We start from the raw sequence: 19,557 nt of genomic DNA on the forward strand, positions 1-19,557 counted from the left end.
TATTACTTGACTTCCTGTAAAGAATCAGGCTGGAAATACCTAAGAATGAGCACCCTACTAAATTTCAAGTTCCTTAGGCTTTTTCAAAACCTCAGCTTCTGTAAATAATTTTTTAGCCAAAAAGAAAAAAAAAAAAATTCCACAAAATTTATCTGGCATTGAATGGGATGGAAGGGAGAAGGAAATTTATCTATTTGATGATTCATCTGACTCTTCTAGAGGAGGATCAATTAAAAGGGAAACATTGCCACTATGATACAGGTCTAAATCTTTCCATGTATATGTTGAAAAATTACACCTTGGAAATTTTCTGGTCAGGTTTTAAAAATTATTTTCACTGACATCTAAAAATGTCATAGCACCTTGGGCCTTACCTTCTGAAGTCAATGGAGAGACTCAAGTCAATTTTGACAAACCCTCAGCTAGACACTTTCAGACTTACTTTCTCTTAGTCTTACCAGTTTTATTTAGCCAGAAGAAAGAAAAATTCTGGAATTATACGTGTCAGAAAAACAGAGGCTGCAAAATACATTTTATCCTTCAGTGTCTGAAAATCAGGAAGACAAACGGAGAAGACAATTGAAAATACAGAAAAATCCAACCCAAAAACAACCCCCAAACAAAAAACAAGCTCACATACCCTCTGTTCCCACAAATCCTCAAGGTAGCTGCCTTTTGGAAGAAAAACAATACTCTTTCACAGTAACAGCAGCACGCCTCTATAGGGATTGACAAATAATGAATGAACTATTAACTACTCAAAAGTCATTTTGCCAAGCTTTCATTTTCCATGCTAACAAGCTCCACACACTATATTTATAAAGTATCCATAAACAAAAAGATTGTATTTCATATTACCACACTGATAAAACTATTTTCTTTTTAAAAATACATTCTTTTTTTTTTTTCCCCATTTTTAACCAAGAAGGAGGATTTTAATAAAAAAAAAAAAAGAACACAACAAAACACTATTTAAGACTCCAGCAAGAAACCTTTGAAAAGCAGAGAAAGAAATGCACTAATGGTCTCCCTCCTGTGTGCTATATCAACATCATGCAGTCAGGTGGGATCAACTACCATTTCCATCTCCAAATGAAGTAAAAATCAAATTTGTCTTGGCCAATAAGGAAAAATGCTTAATATCATTGAACCTCTGTCAGAATATTTTGTGTTACATAGATCAAAGGAATACATACAGTATGCAAACCTGTTCTACTAGTAAAAAAGAATGTTTTTGCTGGCACAGAGCCAATTTCTATTTTCTTTTTTGCTGCCTGACTTTTTCCTCCTGTCAACTGAGATCCATGCAAAATTGTTCTGCTGCCTCTTGACTGTCTGTATTCCTGCCTGTTTGCAACAAGCACAGAAATGTATTTCTATACATTCACTCCAAACTAGAATTATTAATCATCAATGTAAACATAGCATTATCCATCATCTTTAATGCCTTCCTACTTTTTACTGCTAAGTCTGTAAAATGCATTAGAGTAATGTTTACAAATCTTGTTTCACAAAATAAAACCAGAATTCTAAAAAAATAGAATGTTTGTCATGGGCTAAAACACAGTTTGAAATTAATTTTTTTAAAATGGAAATTCATCATTGGGGCGATTTATTTTTATATTGAAATCTCATTTATTTAAGAATGAGAAAAATAGGTGCAATTATTAATCAGAAGAACAACTATATAGACTTCCAAAAGACTGATTTTCAAATAGATATTAAGGCATTTCTTGTGAATTATTTTAATATTTATTCAACTGTGGAAAACAAGAAGTAAAGCAAGCCAGAGAAGCTGAAGCTAAACTTGAGATTTTCAGATTCATAAAGTAGTATGCAGGTAATTCCATTAAAAAATTACAAGGACAGACTCCTTAACTTACTTCTATCTCCTTGAAAATTCAAACCCATATATTTAACTGATAGTTTTGGGATACCTCAAATTAAATTATAACTGCCAGCAGCAGTGACATCCTACACCAAAACAGGTCTGAGATAACCACTGCATTCTATCATGTCAGTAAGACATGGAGTAAAGAGTGCTTGAAAAGACAATGATACAATAAATCATAAAAATTCCTCCTGTTCTGCTGTTAGTCTGCAGGTTTAAAAGCACAAAAGCAAGCTTTAACTTCTTGGACCATAAACACTTGCAAAAAGGTGTTCTGGTCTATTGTATCTGCTTTCATATAACTCAAGCTTAACAAGTGTGAAGGATCTTTAGATTCCAGTGCTTTCTAAACATATCTCAACCACTTAAAACAAAAAGTAATTTATCAAGAGCCAACTATACAGTATGGAGACCAAGCTGAGACTTGAGTTGTAGAACAAGTCATTCCAAGTATCTTTGAAAGTGGATGCCATAAAATCACTTTAGTTCCAAGAAGGTGAGGGAATAGCCTAAAGATTTGCTCAGAGCATGGCAATCCCACCGACTGGTGTTTTTCCCCAAAATAAAAGACTATTCATTGCTTCTAATGCTTTCAGATCTGTCAGAAGCAGTTATGCCTCACAGTTATGTTGGCTGATTCATGAACTTATAAATCTGCATGATACTCTTTGAGTAGACACTTTGGAGAGAACCCAGTGCACAACCCTTCTGCAACAAAGACTTCCGCAAGACACACTATACACCTCTTTTTGTTTAAAAGCACAAGAAAGGAAGGAAACAAGGCCGGGTTTTCCAAGAGACAGCTCTGTCATACTTTTTTATCATGTCTGACCCATTCCAAAGAGAAAATTACCTAGTATCTCAATTTCTTCTTAATATTCTTAAAATATTAACAACGGATTTGAGGAATAATTGCAAAGGTTGCTGAAATGACTATGGGTAACCCAAGCATGGAGTGAGAATGCCAACTGTAATGTGTGCAAACAAATTAATCATGTTCAGTCCTGGATAACTAAAAAGAGACTGTAGTCAAAAGTACTTTTTTCCAACTATGTCATAGTACTCAAGTGCCTCCCAAATAATCATGAATTCATCCTTACATTTCCACTTAGAAATGAGGAATTACTAGTAGTACGAAGATCTGATCAAGGAATATTAGGTAACTTTTCTATGTCTTCATTTGGAAGTCTCTGGTATAACACAGATTTCCAAGTCTCAAACCAGAATCTTAATCATGTTTTATACAAAACCTTAACAGGAAAACAGCTTTAAAATGCTCAAATTATATCATCTGAAAGATGAATTTAATTAAAAAAATGTGGTGCCTCATACCCGAAATACATTTCACAATCGCTTAGTAATTAGCTTTTCTCTACACAAAACATCACTGTTTCAGCTGTAGTTGTTTTGGGACTTTCCAGGTCTGCAAGAATATTATCTTTCTTGACTAATATAATGGTTGGAATATACTGGATGAGAAAAGACACAAAGTATCGCATCTCCCTTGAGCGCTGGCCCAACATATGGTCCCACAAATTGTGAAACGATGGTGTTTGGGATAGTTTGCTGAATATTCTTAAGATGACTGCTCTTCCACTATGTGTGAAAGAGCATTTTTTCTTATCCCTAAAATGACTGTCTTCAATAAGCGGTGATTCACTGAACTAGCCCTGAAGCTGCCTTTGAAAGCTCAGTATTCAAAAACCATCTGTGCCAGCAAGTACCAGGAGAGGGCTTTCACTTGATATTTAAACAGATTATACCCTCAGATATTTCAAACATATACTCTATATTTATGTATTTTGGGATACTAGCCATAGGTCTTGATGAAAAGCCAAATTATTTAATTATTATTGTTCTTAAATACAGAAAAATACTTGCATTTGAGCTCTACACTTTAATTCCATTGTAAAAAATGAGGGACTTGGACATATGCAAATTCTGCATTCATGCCACCTTAGCACTACTCAAGTATTTAACTTATAAAGCTACCTGACCTAGTCTTGTGATGGTTAATGCTTTTCTTAAAGCTTTAACTCTTACAATTACATGAAAATATCTATTTCATAAATAAACCCTATTTTTAATCCCAATTCTTAAAAGCCTTACAATTCAAGAAAAAAGCTGGAAAATGTGAACTGAATAGTCAAAAATCCATAAGGTTAACAAAATCAACTCAAAAATCATTATTTTTAATCTGATGTTAGAGGTGCTTAAAGATACTAACTAAAAAGCTTTCTTCCCTTTCCTGTATACGTCGCCTACTGCCCTACCTTTGCCATCCACTGCTGTGTACCAACAGCAGGACCCACGCAGCAAACAAGAATTATGCAGTACTGCTGCTAAATGCATAACATGCTTCTGGATCATTAGATACCTAACTTGATAATCATGCATTAAATTCCAAAAAGCAGTAACGTTTAAAGATGTTTTCCAGTACTTTTGTCTAGTATTATTAAATACATTTTAAAAACTGTGAAATTCTGCAAATGCAATATTTTCAACTCTGCAAGGCAGAGAAGCTGAATTCTTCCAAAGGTATCTCATTTCTCTTCACCCCTTCTCTTTCACTCTTGATCTAAACTGCATTATAATAATAAGGAGGCTGAATTACTGATGAGCTGCTGGCTGCTACAGAGGAACCTGTGTTTCTAGCAGATTATCTAAAATAGGAGAACACAAGAAAGGTACTAAAAAGAAAGCAAATGAAGAGCAGGTGATCTCAAGTTTGCCGTCTCCGCCTTGTTCTAAGTTCCTTTTCCAGTGCTCACTGGGCTCTAGGCCAAACTACTTCAGCAAGCTAAGCAGAAACTATTCACTTTTTATTGTTGTTAGGTTAGTTTTCTGCCAATTTATCAAATGGAAACGGGTTAGCACAGGGTACAATAAGAGCCAGAGCCAACGAAAGGGAAGCAGCAGGAATGCACTACTAGGGATTGGGATAGAGATCACAGTCAGATTAGCTCAGGCTACCGTGTAATCACAGTCTGAAACTAGTTACACATTTGGTGGCAGTGTTATTTGAGGACGTCTAGCCCCTGCTCATCCACTTTTCTATAAAATCTTTTTTCCCATTTTTTGGAAAGGAATTTTTCATATGGCTGCATGGAGAAGCAAATCAAAGAATATGTATGATGTAAAAATAACCTCACTCCAAAACTGCCGATTTTCCATCTCCCCAAGTAAAGGCAATCAAAAAACCCAATCATACTAGTACAGAAAAGGCAAATGATGGGCCTGGCCTTGATAACTTAAGCTAATCCTGCCATCCGAAAAAGAAGTCTATTTAGCTAAGGCTTGAAAACAAGAAAAGAAGTCCAAATGAGCCTTGGCAACGTGAGACAGAGAACAAGTGTAAAGAAAACACTCTTGAACAAAGTGCTGGTGGAAAAACATTTGCAATTACGAGCACAAGCTTCTTCACATTTATGAAAGCTGTACGAGAGCTGTTTCTCTGTATACAACAAACAGTACTTGATCACAGAAACACTAAGCTTTTCCATCGACTTTTTCTCTTAAGCAAAATAACCATCACTACTCCCTAAATTGACCTCCTGCTCAGATCAAAAGGTTATTATTAAAAAGATCCAATTTCCAAAGAGAAATTGTGAGCTAGTATTGCTGTTGAACCAAGAAGCTGGACTGAAATCCAACACTTCTCATTGAAATAAATGGCCAATGCAACTAAGTAAAAAATCAAACAAGAGTTAGTTCAGAAAAGGAAAAAAATTAACATGTTAAAATTTAACAAGGGGTGGCATGATTTGTAAATGATATCTCTTTGGATCAGCAAATGTGCAGTGTCCTAGCTGCAACAAAAGCAGACTTATATGTCAAAAAGATTAATGAGGAGACCAGCAACTTCAATGACAAAACCTGGCCTGCCCTTTTTTTTTTTTGTCAGAATGTCCAAGAAAGCTCTTGCCAAGCCAGACCTTGCAAAAAGAGATTATCATCAGCAAAGACCTAAGAAGCTTAGAAATTGCTTAGAGAAATCAGAGTGTTGTAGACCACAGTGGAAGTCAGACATCTAAAGGTAGAATTGGGCTAAGGGGATGTTTGTAAGACAGGACATAGTATTATAATAGTTTTCTATGCTGTTTATAAACTCCAGAAATCCAAAGAAGATAAATCAGATAGTCTTAGGCAAACAATGCAAATTTCCAGTACTTTTTCAGAGTGAAATGTTTTTGAGGAGTTTATTTCTGCATAGCAGCCCTAGTAAGCAGCTCAGAAGAATAACAGAAAGAGGGAGTTTCTAGCAGCCAACCTGCATGGCACAGCTTCTACAATACTTCATATCCTATCCGCAGAAAAGACATTGAATAATCCAGACACAGAATCCAAGTCCTTGAAATCAGCTTGCGGGCCAGGCACCAATGTGAGTTGGCCAGGATGGTTAGAAGAAGCTACAAGGAGAGGGACAGAAGCAATTCAGTCTAAACTGGCAGAAGATCCACACAATTCATGACTCCAGGAAACCCACGTATCGGCAAAAAATTCCAAGGATAATTTGTCAATTGAATAACACAGAAGTTCGGCAAAATTTGGGCTAGGGGAGCAACAAAAGGAAGCAAAAATCTCCAGATGCCTTTGGAATTTGCCACTGACCTTCATCTTTCCTTGAAGCAGTGTACCAGGAGAGTAACGAGCTTCCAGAGAGAGACGGAAGCTGTTCACCATAACCCACTCAGGCATACAGCTCTGAATAAAACATTTCACTGAAGGTGACCACAGTTTCGTTCACCAAACTATAAAAGCTTAAAAAAGGATAATTTTTTAAAAGGGGCAACAGACAATAAAAATTAAATTCTGATACTTAGGAGAAAATATTCCTTTTGTCAAGTAAAGACAAGGGGGGAATGTACATTTGTTAAAATCTGAAAGGATCCATGTATTACTAGAAGATTCAAATTCTGTTTAAATTAATCTTGTGTGAAAGCCAAAGCTATCACTATCCAGTTGAGCTTCTAATGAAAGCTTCTTTTGGCCTGTTGCTGCAGGATTTATTACAGGTGCCTACGGAGGAGAACATAATTCTTTACCGAACGTAAGACAAGGAGGGAGACTGAAAGGAAGGGAAAGTAACAGGACAACACAAAACCCAGGAAGCTCCCTCAGTCTGAAACTAATTTGACCAGAAAACAGGAGCACCTCCCACGTATCTGAAGTCATAAGTCAACTTTAGAATATAAACAAGATCCACTTCTATTCCTAGCTCAGCTAATTCCTTAGCACATGAAAAGAGAGAGAAGTCAGATAAAAGCTATCCAAAATGGGAAACAAAAAAGCCTTTGGAAATGCCTGGCATTTAGACAGTCAAATGTCTGAGCCAAAACTGTTAGTCAGTTATTCAAAACAAAATGTTTGCGTTTTCCTCAGAATAGACATATAATAGGGAGAATTACTTTGACTCCTATTGTGTAGGCATATTTAGCAGAAATGAAAGAAGCCCAGCTGTATCTGTACTAAACAACAGAGTATTCTTACAGAGTTATCCAAGGTAATGCAACCATGTTACCCTAGTTCTCCACCTTGATTAATATATATCATGTTTTTGATGATTTTGCATTCCACTGTGTAGTATAGCTATTCTCCATTTAAGATAACAGGAGAATCATGCTAACAAATCTGATTCTACTTCTAGAGCACAGTATTCTTACCAAAATTACATACAATTTAGCATGATTACAAACTCATCTTTGCAATTGCAGGGGACAACCAGCCTTTCTGTAAAAAGTTCCGACACGTATTTGTCACAAAACCACACTTACTCATATCACTACAAGCTCTTAGTCCAAACTGTAAGCAAGACTACAGTTATGTTTTTCTGGATATTTCTTCATGCCCTACTCTTTTTTTCTGTTTTCTTTGGGATTATGCAGAGGAGAAAACTAGTATAAAGGCAGAGAACAGTTTAAGGGAGAGACCTATACTTCATGTTTAATTTATTTTTAAAATATTCTTTAATTATCTGTTGAAAATTAACACTTGAAAATACAACTAAGAGAATATGCCATTTTAAGTGTGGCAAGATAAACAGGGCTTACAGTCTTTCTAATTTAGTAATCTGTATCACATTTTCCAAGTTACACAGTACACTGAAAATATCGGCATGTAGCATCGCTAGTTATTCCTACTAGGTTTTGAAATAATAATTTCTCTTGTTCTGTGTACAGACATATACCTCTCCTCCTATGGTAAGCAGTCCAGGTGAATCAAGCTTCCGCTTCTTCCGGGGACCGATAGCTGCCAACGCAGTTAGATTGGCATCCCTCTGCCTCATTTGTGCAAGTTCTTGTTGCTGCATCTATTAGAGAGAGAAAAAAACTGTTTAGTTTTTAGTCTGTTGTCATTTCAAAAAGTTAGTCTCAGACTTGTGAGCATGAGGTAAGAGTCACACATGAGCAATCCCTAACAGTACTTTGTTGTTCCCAGAAATACCATTTTAGCAGCTCAAGCATGCAGCCTTGCAGTAGAGTAATAATGAAGATACGGAAGTTCTCTTGACTTTCCACAGGATTTCTGCTTCCAAATAACTCAACTGTTTTTAAAAACTCCATGCTTATCCTTGAAAACTGCCTTAGCCAGTAAGTACTATATACTAACTACACATCTCCAGTTTAAGATTGATATGAAGAGTGCAAATACCAATTCAAATCCTCAAAAAAAATCTCAAACATTTTCTTTCATCTCAGATTTACTTTGAATATTTCAAATATATTTGATATTTGCTTAAAAAAATCATATCTAAATGAATAAAACACCTCTATCTAAACATTAGCAGAAGTTAACGTTGACACAAAAACCCTACAAACTGAATTTACAACTGCTTTCTGGGATTAGGATTTAGGTAACACCACATTTGACTAGTTTGAGGCTAAGAAAACAACCTGTCAGCTGCATTATGTAACAGTGTGGCATGCTACGGAACATAAGAGAAAATATGCTGTCCACCACATGATGAAGAAGTAAGATTACATATTAATTATAAACTGTATAATGCTTTTAGAGAGTTATGATAAGAGATACAGTCCCATGAACAACATTACTTTAATAAATATTCTGATCATCAATACTACATAAGAATAATTGATCAGGTAATGCACCATATTATTTTAATTAGATAAAAAGCATTCATAGCTCTTAGCAATCATTCTTATTAATTTCAAAACTTTGGGTTTGCAAAATCCTTTCATAAGGATTTCAGAGGAGGTGTTTGTTTTCTAATCCCATTAATGTCATACTTGTTCCCACTTCAACAGAAACGCACAGAACACTACCTCAAGAAATTCAGTAGTGGTCATAAAAACATTGTATGATACAGGCACAATTCTTCATTAAAACAAAACTGAACCAACGTGTACACAGCAGTGTCTCAGCCATTACTTCCATGTGAGCTGCACATACAAGCAGGGCCTGAACTATCTCGGCCCCGCTTGTATGTGCAGCTGTAAGGTTAAAAGGAAAGGAAGTTTAAACAAAGAGGTACCAATGTATGGTATCTTTTCTCCATTCACTTCTGCCTAGAAAAAGCAGGTCCACTTCATGCATCCTATTTAGTGCATTTTTCAAGTTTCTTCATTTAGCAATGCAACATATTTTCATGTTCTTCAGAAAAAGCAAATTCAGTACATTTAGAGTTTGAAAACCCATTTTTCACATTCTTATGCTATATATTTTGCAACTTCAGTTGTTATCATAACTTCAATATAACATTATCTACAAATACACATCTCATTTATCTACAGGATAAAAGAATTTCCTAAATACAAAAAAGAAATGTGGAAAAATATCTAAATAATAGTGCAAAGGTCTATATATACTTCTCTTTGCCAACTCATATTAGATTTTTAGCTCAAATATCTTTGGCTCTCTTCCAGATTAAATGCCAGTTAGACAGACCTGCCCGCTTACCCTTTCAAGGTAGATAGCAACAGTGGTGAGCTCTAATCATTTACAAAGGTCATGATCGGAAGCTAGCCCGTAAGCAGTCATTTAAAATTCGATTGATCCCTATTTGTAGTCAGGGAAAGAAAATGGACATTTCAGCTGTATTGTAATTATGAGGCTTCAAGGCAACTGTAAATAGATGTGCAAATCCAGATACTGGCAAATACCTTAGAGAAGAAATTATTACTATAGTATAACATATATCCACGAAAGGTTGAAGATAAAACTGCATATAAAAAAAGATCAATCATCTTTTTGCTAATTTGCCATGCTTGCCAGCCTATAAGGGTTATCACAATTATCAGAAGTCTGATGAATATTTAAGCGAGGGACAACTGGCTTAGAGTGATCTCAGGCGAGGTTGTAAAGTGGATGGCTTCACAGAATAAGAAATTTCGCACTGGAGTAAGTATTCGTTTCCTGGGAGGTGTGGGTCAGAAATACAGTCTGATAGATAACTGGTATCACGCAAAGGTTATTACATGAGTATCTTATCCAAAGTCACCATCTTCAAACCAACAGTAAGCTCTACTTACTTGGCTCTTTGTACTGTCTGTACTGCAATATACAGTGATTATTTTGACATGTAGTATAAGCACATAGTGCCTCTGAAAAGTTGCTTTAAGAACTATAATTTAGTATTTATTTTTGCATATGCAAATTGTAAACCAAAACATGCCACTTCTCTGAATTCCACAGAGTGGGACAAATCCTGCCCTCACTGCGAAACCTGCGAAGCATCTGGTGCTGTTTTACCAAGAAAACAGGGAATAAGTTCAAGAGTCTGCAGAAGGCTTTGCACTCAGTTATTCCTCAGGTTCTTTGTCCTTTCTTTTTTATTCAGTGAGAAGAGCTAAAGATAGTTCTTGATATCACATACTAATTTTTGACAAATGTGTTAGCCTAGCACTGATTGTCCAAACAAATGCACAAGACTTTCAACTACCTATAGTTTAGCACATGACAGGAAACCTGGCTCACACACGGAGCCAAAGGAGCTGGGCTCTGTTCTACTGACACTGGGTGAACAGTGGCAAGACCTTTCGCTTCACTCCCCTGTGCCTCTCACCCCACTTCACCCAGCTTGGCTATTTAGGCTATAAGCTGTTCAGACGTGGATCCTCCTCTGCTGTGTGCCTTACTTATAATCTAGCCCCACTTTAATACAACTAAGGAATATGCCGCCAGGTACAAAAACTCCAGACAAAAACATAATACAGCTTCTGATATTGTTTTAGAGTACACACCTTGGTATACTACAATAGAAAAGAACAACCTTCGTATGTAAACCTTAATAAATGTTGGTCAAAAAATATCAAATACATCAAACGCACATGCATCATCAGTAAGATCACAGTATCCTGATGTTTTATAAAATAAGGGCTGAAGTGCTGAAATACCTGATAGATACTATATTACACAAATTCTCATCAATCTTTTAAAAATTAGTTATCACTGGTGATTTTTTTTTAAAGCTCATCTGAAGGCAGAGGATCATAAAATTACATTTAAAAATAATCAAAAGAATTATGATCCTGATACCGATTACCAACAGAGGCATTCATCTTGCAGTGGTCAGTGTACTCCACTTGGCTTAAGGGAACATCTTTGCACACTCACTATTAACTATCAATTTACTTACACTAAAACATCTTCGTAGTTTATGGATACTTACTAGCGAGATATTTGACAAGATTCCTGGATGTTATTTAACATCCCAGAGCAGACTAACCACCATTGTTGGCTTCTTCATATCCCCATTCCAAATTTCTCTCCTCTCCACCTCCAAGTCACATACTTCTGTTTTTTCATACCCTACATCAGATTATCTGTACCAGTCTCTTTCTTACTTATCATCTGACTTTTCATCAAAAACATCATCCCCAATCATAATCTTTGTTAAAAAAAAAAAAGCAGTATCTTGGCTTCAGTTCAAAAGAAGGGGCCACTATACCTTTCATGAAGACATTTACACATGCAATGTGTCTGCTAACATCTCATTCAACAGAAGCTTTTCAGAATTAATGCCATGGAGATATAAGCTATTTTTAATAGTCATAAAACCTGATATGGTTATTGCAGGTATCTTGCAAGAAGTTTAGGAATAGCCAAACGGTTTTGTGGGAGTTGTGTAATTAACATGGATTTATTTACTCTGCTTTGGTGTCAACAGAGATTACTTTTAAGACGTACCTCCTGTACCACCAGATGCCAAATGCACGATCCTGACCAGTAGAGGCTCTTCTCCCCCATATACTCTGTAACCATATTCTCTATGTCAAGTGGAAATAACTTTGCCCAGTTCTGCATACATAGTTTCAAAGTAGTCACCCTCTCAATTCCCAGTTCTAAGAATAACATGAATAAAATGTAGCCATCTTCAATGTTCTAAAATTACTCTTAAAAGCACCTATGAAAATAGAGCTACTTAAGCCTCTTACTTTACATGATCAATTATATTTTAAAGTAACAAAGCAGCCTGTTATTACAATATAGTTTATCTTCTAAGCCAGTTAATTTCTGGATATTTAAACAAATGAAGCACCTGTTAATATCTACACATCCTGATAAAATAAATAATTTTTCTGTTAATTAACATGATTTAACAGAAATTAATCTAACTCACTACATCAACCAACAAGATGCAACCATTTGATAGCTGCATTCATTCACACTCATTTTCATATTGGGCTGCTGATGCAATATCATTCTTTAACTTGCCTTCATCATAATTAATACAGATATATTTATCAATAGCATATTAAAATTTCTGCCCTCTGGGAAGGATGCAATGCTTCATTCAGAACCACACTAATCAACAACAATTAGCTTTTTTGAAAGTCAAAATATTTATCTAAAACACAAATATTCCAATATATTATACAAGAAAAATGCTTCCAAATGAGATGCTGTTCCTTGTTCCTTATCTGATCCCAATTTATATTTAGCATGCCATTTACTTACTGAGAAGTATTTCATTACTTAATGACAATTTAACTAAAGAGATCCCTTTGATGAAAACTACAGTACAAGAATTAAGCACCAATGTTATTTCACACAATGAAATTTTCTTCTTTGTGACAGCGGCATAATATTAAAACCACAGAAAGAACACTACTTCACTACTTTCATGAAGTAAAGCTAACAACAGAGGTTCTAAAATTTTAGTTTGTTTTCCTTCGATCATTATTTCTCATGATACCTTTAGGCATTTCAGAAAGAAGTGCCAAAAGCCATATGCCACAAGGAAGACAGTCATATGTCTATCTGAAGTATCAACATTAGATCTTTAAATCTAGATTTAATAATTTCCAAAAACCGAGAATGCACTTATTCATGGCATGCTTTGTAAATAATTTTGCAAGAGAAACCAAGCATTTACTTTAAGCTTTTTTCACTTTAAGCCTTTTCTGCACTACGAGCCATCGTGAGGACAGTCACTGAGACACTAATAAATAAATATATGATGTGAATATATGCTCAGTGAATTTTTTTTCTTCTTCGATTTCTACTTCTACCGGCAGTTGTGGCAGTCCACACAACTGAAAAAAACACCTGTTTCACAAATGAGTATGGATTCATTTTCAAGATTTCTTTAAGAAATAAACTGTCCATCCATTACTCTAACAGTATGATAACAGCCACAGAGAACAGTGAAGATTATTTTCCACTTTTCTACAAGATCAACTAAACCAAGAGTAAATTCAAGGAAGTTATGGCTAGAGGAATAAATTCTATGGATTTGTTCAAGGTATGAATTTGGTCTGGAAAGACAATTGTAAAACAAATGCTGGATACTTGTACGAACACCTACAGGTCTCAAGTCAAACACCTTCTCCAATCCAGAAAATTAAATGGCTTAGCAGTGGCTGTAATCTGTACTGTCAGCAGAGGATTCTTCCTCTTCAGTGAGCACAAAAGTCTGTTAATGCCAGCTATGCAAACATCCCAGTGAATCTCGCCTGCTCACCTGAACCCACAAGAAAAGGGAATGTCAAACAGCAAATGAGGCACTGTACTACTCATCAGAAAGAGAGGAGACGTTCAAACCCATGAGCAAAAAGCATCTTGAAAGGAAGACAAAACATGCTCCAGATGGAGGGCAAAACGTAAGCAAACCAAAATTAGCTTTGTTTAAAGCAGAGATATAGATGAAATATGGACCTGAGCTGTAGCTGCTAAAGGCTGCACTAAGAGAAATTTCCTTCAGTATGATCAGAAAGTTAAGAGGACAATTGGAACTCTTAACAATTCAAGTCTACACATAAATACCTTCAAAAATAAAAGGGAGAAGAAGTGGCATCACATGAGAGAGCAAAAGGTCAAGGAGGTGTTTCTCTACCTACAGGTGGAAATGAGGGATGTTTTTTGGCCTGGAAGGAAAATAACCCGGTGACAAGGAGACAGAGATGACTGTGGAGATAAAGAAGAAGGAAGAGTTTGAGGAAGTAGTCAAGTATGTTTTAATACTGTCAATATAGGATTTGATACGGGAATAGAAGCTGAGTTGTAAGTTTCTGTGATCCCTCCTAATTCTGTTTGCGATGGATGGTTTAATTCCTGATAACAGGGCCATATGCTGGGAAAAGCTTGTCTTAATTGATGGTTCTGCAACATAGATCTATCAGTCTCAGACAGTGATTACACCCCCTGGAAAAACATCTTTTTTGCTGAGGAGAGCCTGAAATGTGGAACCATTTCACATGTCCTAAGATGTCCGCAACAGAAGGTGCAATTAAAAAATGAAACTCATTAAAAACGCTGGCAGTAACCTCAACAAGTCCAGGACAATGATCAAGAAGGATGGGTACATCAGTGAACTTCAGAGAAAGAGTCTTGAAAAACAGATAATGTCTGCAGAATGCCCATGCTCTGCTCCCACCTCTCTTCTGCATTACCAAAGTCTCTAAAGGTCAGCAGAACTCCTACAGCAATAGCATGCTGGCTGGTAAGAAACCGCTCCAAAGTAGCTGAAGTTTAGAAGTGGCACTGCAATAATACAATATCAAGGATAATGCCATGTGCAATGGCAAATCATACACGGAACACATTCTGTGAGACTTTCAAACATTCACAGCTCTGCCAAATTATATCTAATTTTCTTCAATACAAAGCTGGATGCCACATCTCCACAAGTGTTCTCCCACAACTCAATAAGAGCTCCAATCATCACTTACAATGGCTGCACATCTATTTGAGGTAGATCAAGACTTGACTTTGCTGAAAAAGGTGTGCCTGTGTTGGGTTTTTTCTTCCTTTTTTCCTTCTTTTTTTTTTCTTTCCCACACACTTTTAACAACATTCGAAAATTATTGCATAGTGTTTGAAAAAATCGCCCTGGGCAAAGACAAAGCTAGGAACACTTTAGCCCCCAAGACGAATGTTTCTCAAAATAATGAGCATCTGAATACAGTTCTGGAACCTTAACTGGGGTAACTTTTGACCAAGTGTCTTTCTTACAATAGACATTTATGTTTATTACACCTAATTTCATTGTTTTAGAAGTTTACTCAAATTTTTCATTAACATTTGCCTTATTACTTTCAACACAATAGATGTCAAACTTCTGATATAGAGAACACCAGGTGCATCCTGCCTTCCATTTTTATGTTTCCCTGAAGAAAAGCCTTAATTGTAATTTTCTCAAGTCATGTACATTACCTAGTTAAATACAATTTTTTAAAATAATTATCAGTAAAACTACGATTTTATCTCCTTACTATTCAAGACCATAAACTGTCTGAACTGATTCATATATATTCATCGGTTTAATTTTCTTGGAAGTCTCCTTAAAAGATTACTCATAGCTTACAGAAAAAAATCAAAAGCATGAAGAATTTTGAGAGTGATTTTTAAAAGTCTTGTCATTTTTAAACATATTTTGTCCCTAGTACTATTTTATTCCCCAGATAGTTTGAAGTTCTCCTTATCCCACTAGTCCCTTTAATCAACTAATGCTCTTTATGAGTATCTATGAACTTCTTTTTGTTAATTCTATGTATTCCTGGTTGGTTGCCTTTTTGATTTTCCAAATACGATGCACTATTTTAGTTTAATCTAAAACCATTTATTTCTGCAACTCTCCAACCATCTCTTAAGCTATGTATTGCTATCTATAGCATACAATGTATAATAATTACTTTTTTTAGAAAGATATCCCTCAAATTCCTCTGAAAGAGTTCTACAACAATGGGGTTTTTTGTCCTTCCAGTAACCTTAATCATTGCATTTCTTCGTTCCTCAAAAACTGTTGTTGGTGCTCCAGCACATTTTGCCTGGTTTTGGTTATACTATTCCTCAAACAACTTATCTCCAGTAGCACCAGTTCCAGGCTCTGCTATCCTAAGCTGGAGATACCCCTAATTTTAAGCCCTGATATTTGTTAGGTCCCATAATGGTGTTTGGTAGATTTGCTGATCCAAACACAGATCATTTGAGCAAAGGCTTTCTGAGGCATAGACAACTGGCAGGATCAGCATTACTAGAGCTGGCAACTTTTTGCTGGTAACTTACTTGTAGTAACATCAGAAAAAGTTCTGAAAGAATTTCCCTAAGATCTATTATTTTATTTTTGTTATCAGTCTTAATTTTATTTCAGAGCAACCCAACAACAGACAATTACAAATCTTCTCAAACTGTTCTTCAAAGGAAAAGAGACATACTTATACAGTATATATGACTGGTAAGAATGCCAGCCAAAAAGCTTGATGGCTCACTCACAGGCTCCTGAATTCAGGTGCAAGCAACAGAACATCCTCACTCTTGGGGCACTGGTGAGAAAGACTGGCTAAGATCTTTTCCCAGGCTAACTTCCCATCTAAGTGGGGGTTTACTATCCTCCCAAGATTTCTAGGATGCTCTCCTTTCCCCCCCGAAGTGAGGCACTATGTGAAGGCTCTGAAACTGATGGTTTGATGAAGATTAAGGAATATAAAACACAGTGAAAACCTGTATGAACAACAGTCACGTCTGGAGTTACAGACTAGAGTTACAAAGAGCAGCAAACCTGAGCTGTGGCTTTAGTTAGGGAGGTCTGACAGAAACACGGGGATAATGGGAGCTAACTCAACTAAGAGAAGTGAGGAAATAAGCTTTGCTTTTTTAAAATCACGCACTGGAAAATACAAGGCTCAGACGAACCTCACAACCAAGCCTTCTATCAGCTCTCCACGCTTGCAGCTGCAGTGCACGCAGTAACTCCCAGAGCCTATACTGTCCGCTGTAACACCGTCTTAAAGGTATAGTAGAACATGAATCAGCTGCTCTATTTTTCAGATGGTGAATTATCCCTGAAATAAACATTTTTGAAAATACCCTTTAAACAATCTGTCACTGTATCTGAGTAATACAACAGCTACTTGGATAGTGAAAACTCTCCATGGCCACTACAACTTTGTGTTATTACTAGACTCTGCTTAAGATTATACTTGCACTATCTTCTCTGGGCATCACAAGTTTCCATAGCATAGCATGGCCTTTTGTTACTTTTATTTCTATTCCATCTCTGGCATATGCTTGAAATCTGAAATAATTAAGAACCAGTACACCAGTACTGTACCAAAAATGGGTCTGGAGGGTATGACCTATGAGGAACGGCTGAGGGAGCTGGGGTTGCTTAGCCTGGAGAAGAGGAGGCTCAGAGGTGACCTTATTGCAGTCTACAACTACCTGAAAGGAGGTTGTAGCAGAGTGGGAGTCAGCCTCTTCTCCCAGGCAACTAGCAACAGGACAAGAGGACATAGCCTCAAGCTTTGCCAGAGGAGGTTCAGATTGGACATTAGGAAGCACTTCTTCTCAGAAAGGGTCATTAGACATTGGAATGGGCTGCCCAGGGAGGTGGTGGAGTCACCATCTCTGGAGGGGTTTAAGAAAAGACTGGACATGGCACTTAGTGCCATGGTCTAGTTGACATGGTGGTGTCAGGGCAATGGTTGGACTCGATGACCCCAGAGGTCTCTTCCAACCTGATTGATTCTGTGATTCTGTGATTCTTAGTTAGTATATCAATGTAGTCAACTGAAGACTGAGGTACACAGGAAGACTGCAGCTTCATGGAAGTGAAGAGTGACAGTATGTCATCCTATAAATTCTCAAGTCAGTCTGAAGCATTTTCCTCGTTTTTCAAAATAAATGTTTCTATTTTTTTGCTAAAATTTCTCTGCCTATGTGCCGTTACCACAAAACTTCAGAACAGCAGAAAGTTTAAGTGTGTCTAAAATACTAGTTAATCAGAAATTCTGATGAGGCTTTATTAACTAGATTATTCCAGAAGAAAATGCCCAGATTTTGATACTAGTCCTTTACCATTCTTATGGGAAATCTGCATCTTGAAACTGCCAGCCTCATTTGAGGAAATGAGGCAAATGTAGCAATCTACTAAAAATCATTTGGCTGTAGTAAGTAATTTTAATCAAATAGTTAAAGACAATGGCATTGAAGTTAATTTCTGAAGTGTTATAAACAGATGGGAAATGTGTAGTGTAGAGCCTGGTTGTGCACTTTTAACGCAATATCCTTTTTTGCAGTCTGGATTGCGGTTTGATAAAGTCTAAGTGACATGACAAAAACAATTTTAATTTATTCTGAAACTATATTCAGCTAAAGAATACACAATATAGCGAGTATGCTACTCCTTTCAAAAGTGAGATTTGAGGCAGAGCAGTATCAGGAACAAAAATAGCCAGACACCCACCTTCCTTCTCCCCCTTCCAAGTTGTGGGGGTGGTACTGGGGGTTCACTTACAAAATGGAAGTTCCACTGGGGATGCAAAACAACCTCAAAATTTAAATAATCTACATCTTTTCTATTTTAGATTTAACTATAGCAAAACCGCTACTGCTCATTTCTCCTGCAGATCAAGGGAACAACATACCACAGTGTGGGGACAAAATATTTCAAGCAATTTTTCATACACTGACAAGTAGTAAATTAGGGAACCTTGTACGTACAATACAGTAGTCATCCCCTTCTATTGATCACATATAATTTACATCTTACAAAGATCTGAATTCTTGCATTCTCACTCCACAAGGAAAATCTCAATGATTTATTCATTTCAAATAAAAAATAGAAGGTAGATGAGAAGAATTACTTCACAGGCTGTAGCTTTCTCAGGGCACTAGTGCTAGGCTCTTCTTTCGCACTGCCCGAAGGGCCTTTGTGTGCAAGTCCCTCTAATTAACAAGGTGAATCATGCAGCAGTTCCCTAATTAGTGAACATGACAAGCCAATGGAAACAAGCAGACAGACCTGGCGTACAGATATGGTCAACAAAAGGCACAGCAACACACCATTAAAAAATGTATATTTCATGTAAATAAAATACAAAAAGTAAGAGCACTAGCGTAATACCTAATTTCCCTTTTCATGTTTTATGCTTATTCCTCATTTATTGCAGATATAAATAACGACACAAAAAAAATCAAAGTTTCCAACTGCAAATCATAGCACCTCTCCAAAATCAAAGAGTAGCTATCCTACATGAATAAGCATCTGCTTAAGGGGCATTATTTGTTTTCTCTCGTTTTTCTGCTTTACAGAACTGCAGTTACATTAAGCTTAGCACTTCAAGAATCCCTTAATTAAATCTAGTCAAAATTATTTTTTCTTTAAATCCTTTTTCACCAATAGATAAAATGAGTGCAATAGTTGCACTATTATTGTTGCATTATAAAAATGCCTACATTCCCAATATGTAGTAATTTCTAACTTT

General features: G+C 36.3%; 1 protein-coding gene across 1 annotated transcript in view; it reads right to left on the reverse strand.

Annotated features, from left to right (window-relative positions):
* The window catches only part of LOC137669217 (transcription initiation factor TFIID subunit 4-like), a 140,928-nt gene that overhangs the window by 38,345 nt on the left and 83,026 nt on the right, over positions 1–19,557 (reverse strand). The window contains exon 14 of the mRNA XM_068411192.1: positions 8,079–8,201. Coding sequence (XP_068267293.1) covers positions 8,079–8,201 — 123 coding nt within the window. The remainder of the gene's footprint in view (positions 1–8,078; positions 8,202–19,557) is intronic.

The sequence above is a fragment of the Nyctibius grandis genome, chromosome 12, assembly GCF_013368605.1.
Source record: "Nyctibius grandis isolate bNycGra1 chromosome 12, bNycGra1.pri, whole genome shotgun sequence".
NCBI lineage: Eukaryota > Metazoa > Chordata > Aves > Nyctibiiformes > Nyctibiidae > Nyctibius > Nyctibius grandis.